Genomic DNA, 13,424 nt, shown 5'->3' with positions numbered 1-13,424 from the left:
GCTCCGTCCTCCCGTGTGGGCACCTTGTCCAGCTTGGAACCTGGGGCTAGTTTTGAAGGCTCTGCAGGGTTCTCCTTTTGAGCCGCTACGGCGAGCTTCAGAGAAAGATTTGACACTAAAGGCCGTTTTTCTGGTGGCCATTACTTCGGCGAGACGGGTGTCAGAACTCCAGGCGCTGTCCTGTCGAGACCCATTTCTGCAATTTTCAGAGTCCGGGGTCACGGTTCGTACCGTGCCTTCCTTCATGCCTAAGGTGGTTTCAGCGTTTCACCTAAACCAGCCTATTTTTCTACCCTCTTTTGTTAAGGAGGAGTTTCCAGAATCCTTTGGGCAGTTGCACCTGTTGGATGTGCGCAGGACTCTGTTGCAGTATCTGCGAGTTACTAATTCTTTCAGGACCTCTGATCATTTGTTTGTTTTACTATCAGGTTCTCGCAGAGGGTCTCCAGCGTCTAAAGCCACTATTGCCCGCTGGCTCAAAGAAGCTATCTTTTCAGCTTATCTGCTTGCCGGACGGCCTCCGCCTGTAGCCTTTAAGGCACATTCTACAAGAGCGATTTCTTCCTCTTGGGCTGAAACTGGAGCACTCTCTCTTCATGAGATTTGCAGTGCAGCAACATGGGCTTCAAAGCTCTCATTTGCCCGACATTACAGGCTGGATGTGGCTGCTAGGAGGAATGCGCATTTTGGAGCACAAGTGCTAGCACGTGGTGTGACTTGTTCCCACCCTATATAGGGATTGCTTTGATACATCCCATACGTAATTGCTTCATCTGCTTGATGACAAGGAAGGGAAAATTAGGTTCTTACCTTGGTAATTTTCTTTCCTTTAGTCATAGCAGATGAAGCCATGAGCTCTCCCTGTATGATTGTCTGTAAGATGTGAATCTGTTTCAGGTTCTGTTCTTATTTCCTGAAGTTCTAATCCTTCCTTGGGAGAAAGTTGGAAAACAGTCTTCAGGATTCTTGTTCACTTATAGGAGGATGAGTTCATTCCCTCCAGTTCATGTGTAGGAAGTTGAGTTCATTCCCTCCAGGAGTATGTGTGTATTCCCTCCATAAATACAAAGAGGAGGACAAGTTTATTCCCTCCAGGAGGATGTGTTCATTCCCTCCTTTTGAGTTCATGCCCTTGTTATGGGACCATCGTTCGCTGTGAGGAAAGTTCATGTTATTCCCTTTGCGGTTTGTTATACTGCTTTGGAAGCTTCAAATACTGAAGAGGCAGTGGAGCTAGCTGACCATGTGGCACTGTGAAATTTGAGTGCTCTCTATCTCCCCCTGCTGGTTGATGGACACAACCCATACGTAATGGCTTCATCTGCTATGACTAAAGGAAAGAAAATTACCAAGGTAAGAACCTAATTTTCCCATAACTATCTTCACTGTATATAAAGTGTAAATAAATTGTCTCAGATTTCATGACTCTTCTCTGCACCTCATTTGACCATTTCCCACATTCCTTGGAGGTGTGGGCACTAATTGTTAAGAACCCCTGATCTAGCAATTCATATCACTATTAGAACTATGCAATTCAGAAGTAGACATTTCCTAAATATATAAATCTTCTAATATTTTACAAGTCTACTACTTACTTTTGTACAGTTTATGTATATAGTTCTGTCTTAAGAAATTGCCGTAACCGAAAGCTACAATATTTCTCTTTTAAATGGTACACTAGCAGGCTTATTTTCAGGCTTATTTTTGAAAGAGAAGGGCGCCTATCTTTCGACACAAATCGGGAGATGGGCGTCCTTCTCACCCAAATCGGCATAATCGAAAGCCGATTTTGGGCATCCTCAACTGCTTTCCATCGCGGGGACGACCAAAGTTCCTGGGGGCGTGTCGGAAGTATAGCGAAGGCGAGACTGGGGCATGCCTAACACATGGGCGTCCTCGACCGATAATGGAAAAAAGAAGGGTGTCCCTGACTAGCACTTGGGCAATTTTACTTGGTCCATTTTTTTGTTACGGCCAAGCCTCAAAAAGGTGCCCGAACTGACCAGATGACCACCGGAGGGAATCGGGGATGACCTCCCCTTACTCCCTCCAGTGGTCACTAACCCCCTTCCACCATAAAAAAAAAACTTTTTAAATATTTTTTGCCAGCCTCAAATGTCATACCCAGCTCCATGACAGCAGTATGCAGGTCCCTGGAGCAGTTTTAGTGGGTGCAGTGCACTTCAGGCAGGTGGACCCAGGCCCATCCCTCCCCCCCCCCCCCCCCCCCCCACCTGTTATACTTGTGGTGGTAAATGTGAGCCCTTCAAAACCCACCAGAAACCCACTGTACCCACATGTAGGTGCCCCCCTTCACCCCTTAGGGCTATGGTAGTGGTGTACAGTTGGGAGTGGGTTTTGGGGGGGTCTTAGCACACAAGGTAAGGGAGCTATGCACCTGGGAGCAATTTCTGAAGTCCACTGCAGTGCCCGGTTGGTGTCTTGGCATGTGAGGAGGACCACTGCACTATTAATGCTGGCTCCTCCCACGACCAAATGGCTTGGATTTGGTTGTTTCTGAGATGGGCGTCCTCGGTTTCCATTATTGCTGAAAATCAGGAACGACCATCTCTAAGGACAACCTAAATTTCATGATTTGGGCGTCCCTGACTGTATTATCGAAACGAAAGATGGACGCCCATTTTGTTTCGATAATATGGGTTTCCCCGCCCCTTCGCCAGGACGTCCTCAGGAAAACTTGGGGGTCCCTTTTGATTATACCCCTCCACGTCAGCATTACACCCATTATATGCAGGGGTGCCACAGGGTTCGGCGCTCTCAGCAGTGTTATTAGTGCATTAGGCTATATCCATTGAACCTGAACTGCGATTAGAATTTTCTACAGAATTCTGGGTGAGGATGCTCCAATACCAGTATCAAAAGTAAAATGTTCCTTTAACTTAATGATCTTTTATGAAAGATGCATGACTCATTACATTACATTAAACTTATATTCCACAAACACCTTTTGAGTTCTATGCAGTTAACAGCTAGAGTTGAAGGCCTGACAATCCCTAGCAGTTTATAAATTTACTGTAGAGTACAACAACTTAATAATAATAAAATTACATTAGTAAAATATTTGTAAACAGAAATGTCTTTAGGGCTTTGTCTAAGTGAAGAAAAGCTATGAATCGATCTTATGTTAAAAGGGAGATAATTCCAAATCATAGGGGCTTGATGTACAAAGCATGAGATGAAACTAGATTTATCTTACTCCTCTTGGACTTGGAAAGCATAGTATCCTTAAACTGATATTCATTTGAGTGTAGTTGAAGCAGATCATACATATAATGAGGTGCCAAACCATAAAGAATCTTAAAAATAGTTATACAGAGTTTAAGATGAATTCTAGCCCCAGTTGGTAACCAGTGCAATTCTATCAGCAAAGTAGTAGCTCTTTCATAATTACCAACTGAGAATATTAAATGTGCTGCAGTTTTTGCATAGTTTGAATTTTCCTAATGTATCCCTTTTGGCAACAGGGCATAGAGAGGGCTGGACCAGAGTGCCTGTAATGTTGCTAGACCCCTCTGGACCAATTATACTTACTTGGTCAAGGGTCCAAATCACATACACTTTTTTTTCTTCTAATTCCCCTGGCATCACACCACTCAGTCTCTGCTTAGAAAGACAAAAGGCTATCTCTTAACATTTCCAAGTGTGAATCTATTCATTTCCCTTACCCTTTTTGCTCAATTTACCCACCACCTATTCTTCATGACATTACCCTGAACTACTCTGAGAAGAATATAATCTTAAGTGTCATCTTTGATCATAGGTTAACTTTTAAACCACAAATAAAGTTTTACAGTCTTTTTTTTGTTGTTTATTTATTTGCATTGCAGTGTATTCATTCTGTTAGATCTGTTCTGCCTATGACCTGTATTTGGATGTTGCTTTTATCTTTAGTAATCACACATTTAGATAACTACAATTCCCTTTTTCAGGTTTTCCATTCTCCTCTTTGAAGCAATTGCAACTTGTTTGATCCATTACAGTGAAATTACGCCACACAGCTCATAAGTTTGATCGCGTTACATCATTATTGATTTCAGAGCACTGGTTACTGTTATCAGCATGAATCCAATTTAAATTACTGACCTGGTTCTCAAAGGGTTGAAGCCCTCTGACCCAGATTATATTTCCAATTTGCTCATACCATATACACCTGCCTGCGCTCTCCATTCCCCCCAATCTGCAATTTTACAACTCCCCCCATCATCACAGCTATGTTTAGACATATCTCGGGAAACCGTATTCGCTTATGCAGCTCCTAAGCTCTGGAACACTCTTCCCATGGAAATAAAAGCAGAATCATCTTATTCTATCATTTAAAAAAAAACGTACCGAAAACTTGGCTTTTCAATCAAACATTTTCCTTAAGGATCACATAGTTTTCTCACTGTCCTTTCTTTTTTTTTTTTTATTATGTATTTATTCCTGTCCTGTGACTTTTAACTTTGTAAACTGCTTTGCTGCATTTTTTAATACGATCTGCGATATATATATATATATTTTTTGTTACATTTGTACCCCGTGCTTTCCCACTCATGGCAGGCTCAATGCAGCTTACATGTACCTGTAAATAAATAGATAAAATAAATACGTTAAAATAAATAAATAAAATAAATATGTTAAAATCCTCTGCTCAGTGTGCAGCAGTGGCTAAGAAAGCAAATAGAATGTTAGAGATTATCAGGAAAGGAATGGAGAACAAAACAGAGAATATTATAATGCCTTTGTATCACTCCACTTCTACTCATTCTACACCACTCAGGATTTTGTAGACCTCAGTCATATCTCCCCTCATCCATCTCTTTTTGAAGCTGAAGAACCTTAACCTCTTTAGCCTTTCATCATATGAGAGGAATTCCATCCCCTTTATCATTTTGGTTGCTCTTCTTTGAACCTTTTCTAATTCCACTATATCTTTTTTGAGATACAACGACCAGAACTGAACGCAGTACTGAAGATGAGGTTGCACTATGGAGTGATACAGAGGCATTATAGTATTTTTGGTCTTATTCACCATCCCTTTCCTAATAATTCCTAGCATCCTGTTTTGCTTTTTTGGCTGCCACTGCACACTGAGCAGAAGATTTCAGCGTATTATCTACAATGACACCTTTTTCTTTTTCTTGGATGCTGACCCCCAGGGTGGACCCTAGCATCAGTTAACTATGATTCGAATTATTCTTTCAAATGTGCAACACTTTTCATTTGTCCACATTAAATTTCATCTGCCATTTGGATGCCCAGTCTTCCAATTTCCTAAGGTCTTCTTGCAATATTTCACAGTCCGCATGTGTTTTAACAACCTTGAATAGTTTTGTGTCATCTGCAAATTGAATCATCCCACTCATGGTCCCGATTTCCACATCATTTATAAATATGTTAAATAGCACCGGTCCCAGTACTGATCCCTGCGTCACTCCACTGTTCACCCTCCTCCAATGAGAGAAATGACTATTTAACCATACCCTTTGTTTTCTGTCCAATAACTAATTCCTAATGCATACCAGAACATTGCCTCCTATCCTATAACTCTTTAGTTTTCTCAGGAGTCTCTCTTGAGGAACTTTATCAAAAGCTTTATCCACTTGTTTATTCATGCCTTCAAAGAAATTAAGCAAACTGGCGAGGCAAGACTTCCCTTGGCTGAACCCATGCTAACTCTGTCCCATTAAACCATGTTTGCCTAAGTGTTCCATAATTTTATTCTTTATAATAGTTTCCACTATTTTGGCCGGCACTGACGTCAGGCTTACCACGCATTAACTTCAACAACCTAACACATTGTAGTAAATAGAGTCTCTTCAACCACTATGTGGAGGTAATTTTGAATAGTTAATTTAACCACACCACTAGCATTATCCTTACATTAAACCCTCCCCCACATCTCTTCCTCTTGTCCTACTCTATACAATTATGTTATTTCTGTGATACTTTGTATCAGACACTGTAACTCTGTACCATACTTTGTAAGCCGCACTGAACCTGCTAACAGCGGGAAAGAGCGGGGTATAAATGCTACAAATAAATAAATAAAAACTGCAAAATCTATGGGTTTGTTTGACCCATGGACCTGGTAGCTAATTTTCAAAGGGAAGCTGCACACAAGGTGTATAGGTCAAAAGTACTTGAGGAATTTGCATCTACTTTTTGTGCAGGCAAAAAGATTTAGGGGTCCTTTTACTAAGGTGCGCTGAAAAATGGCCTTCAAAAGTGTAGGCGCAGGTTTTGGGCATGTGCCAATCCATTTTTCAGCACGCCTGTAAAAAAGGCCATTTAGAAATTTTTGTTGAAAATGGACATGCGGCAAAATCAAAATTGCCATGCGTCCATTTTGGGTCTGCGACCATACCACCAGCCATTGACCTAGCGGTAAAGTCTCACGCGGTAACCGGGTGGTAACGCCACTTGGCGCGCGTCTGATACGTACGGCCAAAACCAAAAAGTTATTTTTCGGCTGTGCGTATCGGACATGCGCCAAAACTGAAATTACCGCAAGAGCCATGTGGTAGTCATGTGGTAACTCCATTTTGGCACGCATTGGGTGCGCGTAGACACGCGGATTAGTAAAGTGGCCTCTTAAATATCAAACGTAGGCATGCTGCTTATCTAGCAGCCTTTTTTGTGCCCCGCCCCTCCCCCCACCCCACTTGTCTGGCTAAAAGTACATGTATTGTAGAAGTTCATGTGCATATTTAACCTGGTGAAGGTGGGCCATTTTCAAAAAGAACACTTTACACAAGTAAATGACTTTGAACATTCCTTTATAAATGTAATTATAGGACACAGCATGATCTACCTTTTAAATGCATAATAGGATGAGATTAATAAGTTCATACCAAAGCTACTGTGGTGCTACACCTGGAACTCTAGAATACAATTGTCCCAGCAAGCATTTTTCCAAATGTTTTTGTTTTAGCAGTGCTCCAATATCTATCATCTTAAAGATTCTAGTGTCTTAAACATTAAATGATTCAATTCTTTACTAGAAATAGATTGATCTGTGAAATTTTTTTGTTTCCAAAGGAGTGATATATTTGTAGAATAATTTGTTATAATGAAGTAAAATGTAAATGACATTTTTTCCTTAATCCTGTTGTATATATGAAATGCATAATTAAGAATATTTTTAAAATTAAAATGGCAAATTCCAAGCAATGGCATAGTATTCCCATTCTTAAATTCAAATTTTTGACATATGTGCTAGAATGTGATTAATGCTGTCCCATATATCTTAAGTGATTATCCTGCTTATTTTCAAAGGAGAAGGGCGGCCATCTTCCGACAAATCGGGAGATGGCCAGCCTTCTCCTAATGGCGGCCAAGTCTGTATAATCGAAAGCCGATTTTGGCCGCCCTCAACTGCTTTCCGTCGCAAGGCTGGCCAAAGTTCAAGGGGGCGTGTCGGCAGTGTACTGAAGGCAGGACGGGGGCGTGGTTAGCAGATGGCCGGTCTTGGCTGATAATGGAAAAAAGAAGGCTGGCCCTGACGAGCATTTGGCCGACTTTACTTGGTCCATTTATTTTCAGGACCTAGCCTCAAACAGTTGCCCAAACTGACCAGATAACCACCGGAGGGAATGAGGGATGACCTCCCTGTACTCCCCCAGTGGTCACCAACCCCCTCCCACCCTAAAAAAAATTTGAAACATTTTTTGCCAGCCTCAAATGTCATACCCAGCTCCATGACAGCAGTATGCAGGTCCCTGGAGCAGTTTTAGTGGGCACTGCAGTGCACTTCAGGCAGCCGGACCCAGGCCCACCCCCCCCCCCCCCCCACCTGTTACACTTGTGGTGGTAAATGTGAGCCCTTCAAAACCCACTGTACCCACATATAGGTGCCCCCTTCACCCATAAAGGCTATGGTAGTGGTGTACAGTTGTGGGGAGAGGGTTTTGGGGGGGGGGATTTGGGGGGCTCAGCACCCAAGGGAAGGGAGATACAGTGGTGGAAATAAGTATTTGATCCCTTGCTGATTTTGTAAGTTTGCCCACTGACAAAGACATGAGCAGCCCATAATTGAAGGGTAGGTTATTGGTAACAGTGAGAGATAGCACATCACAAATTAAATCCGGAAAATCACATTGTGGAAAGTATATGAATTTATTTGCATTCTGCAGAGGGAAATAAGTATTTAATCCCTCTGGCAAACAAGACCTAATACTTAGTGGCAAAACCCTTGTTGGCAAGCACAGCGGTCAGACGTCTTCTGTAGTTGATGATGAGGTTTGCACACATGTCAGGAGGAATTTTGGTCCACTCCTCTTTGCAGATCATCTCTAAATCATTAAGAGTTCTGGGCTGTCGCTTGGCAACTCGCAGCTTCAGCTCCCTCCATAAGTTTTCAATGGGATTAAGGTCTGGTGACTGGCTAGGCCACTCCATGACCCTAATGTGCTTCTTCCTGAGCCACTCCTTTGTTGCCTTGGCTGTATGTTTTGGGTCATTGTCGTGCTGGAAGACCCAGCCACGACCCATTTTTAAGGCCCTGGCGGAGGGAAGGAGGTTGTCACTCAGAATTGTACGGTACATGGCCCCATCCATTCTCCCATTGATGCGGTGAAGTAGTCCTGTGCCCTTAGCAGAGAAACACCCCCAAAACATAACATTTCCACCTCCATGCTTGACAGTGGGGACGGTGTTCTTTGGGTCATAGGCAGCATTTCTCTTCCTCCAAACACGGCGAGTTGAGTTCATGCCAAAGAGCTCAATTTTTGTCTCATCTGACCACAGCACCTTCTCCCAATCACTCTCGGCATCATCCAGGTGTTCACTGGCAAACTTCAGACGGGCCGTCACATGTGCCTTCCGGAGCAGGGGGACCTTGCGGGCACTGCAGGATTGCAATCCGTTATGTCGTAATGTGTTACCAATGGTTTTCGTGGTGACAGTGGTCCCAGCTGCCTTGAGATCATTGACAAGTTCCCCCCTTGTAGTTGTAGGCTGATTTCTAACCTTCCTCATGATCAAGGATACCCCACGAGGTGAGATTTTGCGTGGAGCCCCAGATCTTTGTCGATTGACAGTCATTTTGTACTTCTTCCATTTTCTTACTGTGGCACCAACAGTTGTCTCCTTCTCGCCCAGCGTCTTACTGATGGTTTTGTAGCCCATTCCAGCCTTGTGCAGGTGTATGATCTTGTCCCTGACATCCTTAGACAGCTCCTTGCTCTTGGCCATTTTGTAGAGGTTAGAGTCTGACTGATTCACTGAGTCTGTGGACAGGTGTCTTTCATACAGGTGACCATTGCCGACAGCTGTCTGTCATGCAGGTAACGAGTTGATTTGGAGCATCTACCTGGTCTGTAGGGGCCAGATCTCTTACTGGTTGGTGGGGGATCAAATACTTATTTCCCTCTGCAGAATGCAAATAAATTCATATACTTTCCACAATGTGATTTTCCGGATTTAATTTGTGATGTGCTATCTCTCACTGTTACCAATAACCTACCCTTCAATTATGGGCTGCTCATGTCTTTGTCAGTGGGCAAACTTACAAAATCAGCAAGGGATCAAATACTTATTTCCACCACTGTATGTACCTGGGAGCAATTTATGAAGTCCACTGCTGTGCCCCCTAGGGTGCCCGGTTGGTGTCCTGGCATTAGAGGGGGACCAGTGCACTACAAATGCTGGCTCCTCCCACGACCAAATGGCTTGGATTTGGCCGGGTTTGAGATGGCCGGCCTCGGTTTCCATTATCGGTGAAAAACAATTCCGGCCATCTCTACGGGCGGCCATCTCTGGGGTCGACACAAATGTTGAGATTTGGCCGGCCCTGACTGTATTATCGAAACGAAAGATGGCCACCCATCTTGTTTCGATAATACGGTCGGGATGCCTCTTTTCGGTGCCGGCCTTAGAGATGGCCGCTCTTATAGATGGGCGCCCCCGTTCGATTATGCCCCTCTTTTGCTCATGGCATCTGGTTTTGCTTGGAGAATATCACAATAGAAATTATCCGTCTATGCTAAACAGTTGAAAGTATCCTTAATTTTTAAATATTAAGATGGTGATGTAATGCAGCAGTGTTGCATTCTTCTATAGAAAGTATATTACATAGAATTGTCCTGTATTTATCATTCAGTTTAGTCATAGAAAGGTGAAAGTTGAACATAGCATCAGTGCAGAGGTCTTTCAAATGCTAAAAATGCATCTGTATCATTGTACTGAATTCCAGTATAGCTGATGGAAAATTCTGTTTTATTGCTGCTAAGTTCATTCATCAGCTCTCTGAATATATTTTTCATCTTCACCTAGTAATAGAAAGAGAAACAATTAGAGTGATTTAGCTGCTTGTACTTTATTTTATGAACATGCAGCAATAATGTAAATGAAAATGCATTTTAAATCATTATATGTTATGTTGTACAGAATGTGTATGACCTGCCTTAACACAGAAGTAAAAGTGAATCAGGACCAAAAGGATAGAACCTGGTATTTTTATTTGCCATGCCCTGCTGGTATAGATGTGTGCACTCTTGTGTGGGTGGTAGTGCTTCCTCCTCCATGTCCACATCTTGCGACTCCAGTCTCTCTGGCAAAGGGTTGACTTCAAGACCTAAACCTACCTCTCCTCTCCCCCCTTTCTCTATTTCTGTGGATGGCACTCTCATTCTCCCTGTCTCATCTACTCGTAACCTTGGGGTCATCTTTGACTCCTCTCTCTCCTCCTCTGCTCACATTCAGCAGATTGCCAAAACCTGTTGTTTCTTTCTCTATAACATCAGCAAAATCTGTCCCTTCATCTCTGAGCACTCTACCAGAACCCTTATCCACACTCTTATCACCTCTCGTCTTGATTATTGTAACCTGCTTCTCACCGGCCTCCCTCTTAGCCATCTCTCTCCTCTTCAATCAGTCCAAAACTCTGCTGCTCGACTCATTTTCCGCCAAAGTCACTATACTCACATTAGCCTTCTCCTTAAGTCACTTCACTGGCTCCCTATCCGTTTCTGCATTCAATTCAAACTTCTCTTATTGACCTATAAGTACATTCACTCTGCCGCTCCCCAGTACCTCTCCACTCTTGTCTCTTACTAAGTTCTGTTGATAAATCTCTCTTATCTGTCCCCTTCTCCTCTATTGCTAATTCCAGACTCCGTTCCTTTTATCTTGCTGCACCTCACGCCTTGAATAAACTTTCCGAGCCTGTACGTCTAGCCCCCTCTTTGGCTGTTTTCAAGCCCAAAATTTAAGCCCACCTCTTTACCACTGCTTTTGACTCCTAACCACTGCTCACTTGCCCTGTCCTTTTATCCTCACCTCTATCCCTTACCCTTAATTGTTCTGTCTGTCTGCCTGTCTTATCTAGATTGTAAGCTCTTTGAGCAGGGACTGTCTTTTTTGTGTATGGTGTACAGCGCTGCGTATGCCTTGTAGTGCTATAGAAATGATAAGTAGTAGTAGTAGTAATGTAGAATACAGCAGGCTATAAATATCTGGCAGACCTTTTCAGGTTTGTAGAGTTCCCCTCCAGATCTCTCTATGCATTAGAAGTGGCTCATGAGCCCAATAGTCCTTTCTATGATGCCCCGGTTTATAGTGTGTCCTGTTGTACCACACCTCAGCATCATTGTGGATTGTCAGGATGGGGGGGGGGGGGGTATAGGTAAAAAGTGGGATGTTTGACCACGGAAATACAAATCCTGGAGACAATATCATAAAAACTTCTTTATTGAAGAAAAGACTCGACACAACTGTTGTGTTTCGGCCTACAGGCCTGCATCAGGAGTCTCCAGCTATGACGTAGCGTATATGAATCTGAAATGCCTGAAACACGATTTGGTCCTTGTGACGAACCAAACGTAAAGTGATTAGCTATATTACAAAAGTGGTCTTGAAAAAGACCTTTCGTGGTAAGCTTGTCCGTAGCGGGTCACTAGGAGCGCAGGCATTTCAGATTCCTATACGCTAGGTCATAGCGGGAGACTCCTGATGCAGGCCTGTAGGCCGAAACACAGCAGTTGTGTCGAGTCTTTTCTTCAATAAAGAAGTTTTTATGATATTGTCTCCAGGATTTGTATTTCCGTGGTCAAACATCCCACTTTTTACCTATATCTGTGTTTTCCCGTGGGGCGTTTGAGTTCTCCACTTGATTGCGGATTTTTTTTGAGGATGGGGGGGTCATCATCCACCTCCTCTTTTGGTAGCTTCTATCATATGTGTGGGATGGGAAGAGACATGATGGTGCCATAGGAAGTGGTGCAGGCAGAGCTAGATGGGGTGTGAGGGGAGCAGCCACTTCCCCAAACAGATTTGAATGAAATGGTGCCTATGCAGATTGACTCTTCAGCTTTGCATCGGCACCTATTTTTACTAAAGGTCTGCTCCCCCTGATGATAAAACCTGGCTACTCTTCTGGGTGCAGAGTAGATGCACAGTTGGCTATGTATAGATGTAGTGAGCTGTGAGATAGCACATGGACCTCATGTCTAATGCTAGCGGTTAAATATATGCGGGCAGATGCAGGGCTTACCAAGCAGCCTGTCACCAGTGATCTGGCCACTCTCAAAAGAGTTATATATCCTTGAGTGAGCCACGATGTATGAGTCATGGCAGGATCTGGGGAAGATATTGGTGATCTCACCCGGGGCATTGCACAGTAATTGCATGTTGAAGGAGTGATAGGCCTTTCAGTCATGGTAGGTAGGCTCTAGTGAACTAAGGTACGTGCAGAGAGAGTTGAGGAAAGCTGAGAAGGAATAAAGGAGAGCCCAAGATGTTGATTCTAAGAAATCGTACTTCATAAAGTTGCAGGAATTTTCAGTGACAGCCTCTAGGGAGAAAGCGTTGTATTATCAAAAGCTCATTATGCAATCATTGAATTGTCCCAGGGAGATATATTGGGTTGTCAGCTCTTTAACACGAGAGAGTAGTTCTGTTGTTGATGGCTTCCGTTTTTCTCCTGGAGAGCATAGTGCTTATTTTGAGCAAAAGATGAGTACTATTGTGAATAGCCTTCCCACGTGTGAATTATCTGCTGAATTTGAAGATCCCCCTAAAGTGAGATGGAAGGTTTTCTCATCTGTCGATGCAGCGGAAGTTAGGATTGTTTGCATAGATGTTGTCCAACTGGGATCTGTAGGAGGCGTTTGTTCCCCTACTATTTTGAAGGGAATTGATTATGCAGTTGTCCCGGTCCTAACAAAGATTTTTAATTAATTAATTAATTTTATTTATTTATAGCATTTATACCCCGCTCTTTCCCGCTCGATAGCAGGTTTAGTGCGACTTACAAGGTATGGTACAAAGTATCACAGAGATAATACAAAGTGTGGTACAAAGTATCACGGAGATAACCCAATTGTAGAGAGTAGGACAATAGGAAGAGATATGGGGGAGAGGATTGGAGTATGGGTAGAGTTAGTGGTGTGGATCAGGTTCGAGGATTAAGTTGGGTTGTTTGG

At 43.1% G+C, this 13,424-nt stretch overlaps 1 protein-coding gene across 4 annotated transcripts in view; it reads right to left on the bottom strand.

Moving 5' to 3' along the window:
• Positions 1-9,926: 9,926 nt before the first annotated feature.
• Positions 9,927-13,424, bottom strand: part of LOC115465512 (spermatogenesis-associated protein 7-like) — a 153,937-nt gene continuing 150,439 nt past the window's right edge. For all 4 annotated transcript variants that reach the window (XM_030196032.1, XM_030196033.1, XM_030196034.1 and 1 more), the window contains one exon: positions 9,927-10,271. In XM_030196032.1, the coding sequence (XP_030051892.1) occupies positions 10,137-10,271 (135 nt within the window). In that variant the 3' untranslated portion in view covers positions 9,927-10,136. The remainder of the gene's footprint in view (positions 10,272-13,424) is intronic.

This window comes from Microcaecilia unicolor, chromosome 3 (genome assembly GCF_901765095.1).
Source record: "Microcaecilia unicolor chromosome 3, aMicUni1.1, whole genome shotgun sequence".
NCBI classification, from domain to species: Eukaryota; Metazoa; Chordata; class Amphibia; order Gymnophiona; family Siphonopidae; genus Microcaecilia; species Microcaecilia unicolor.
Note: the sequence above shows the minus strand (reverse complement) of the source record. Positions and strands in the feature narration are given on the sequence as shown.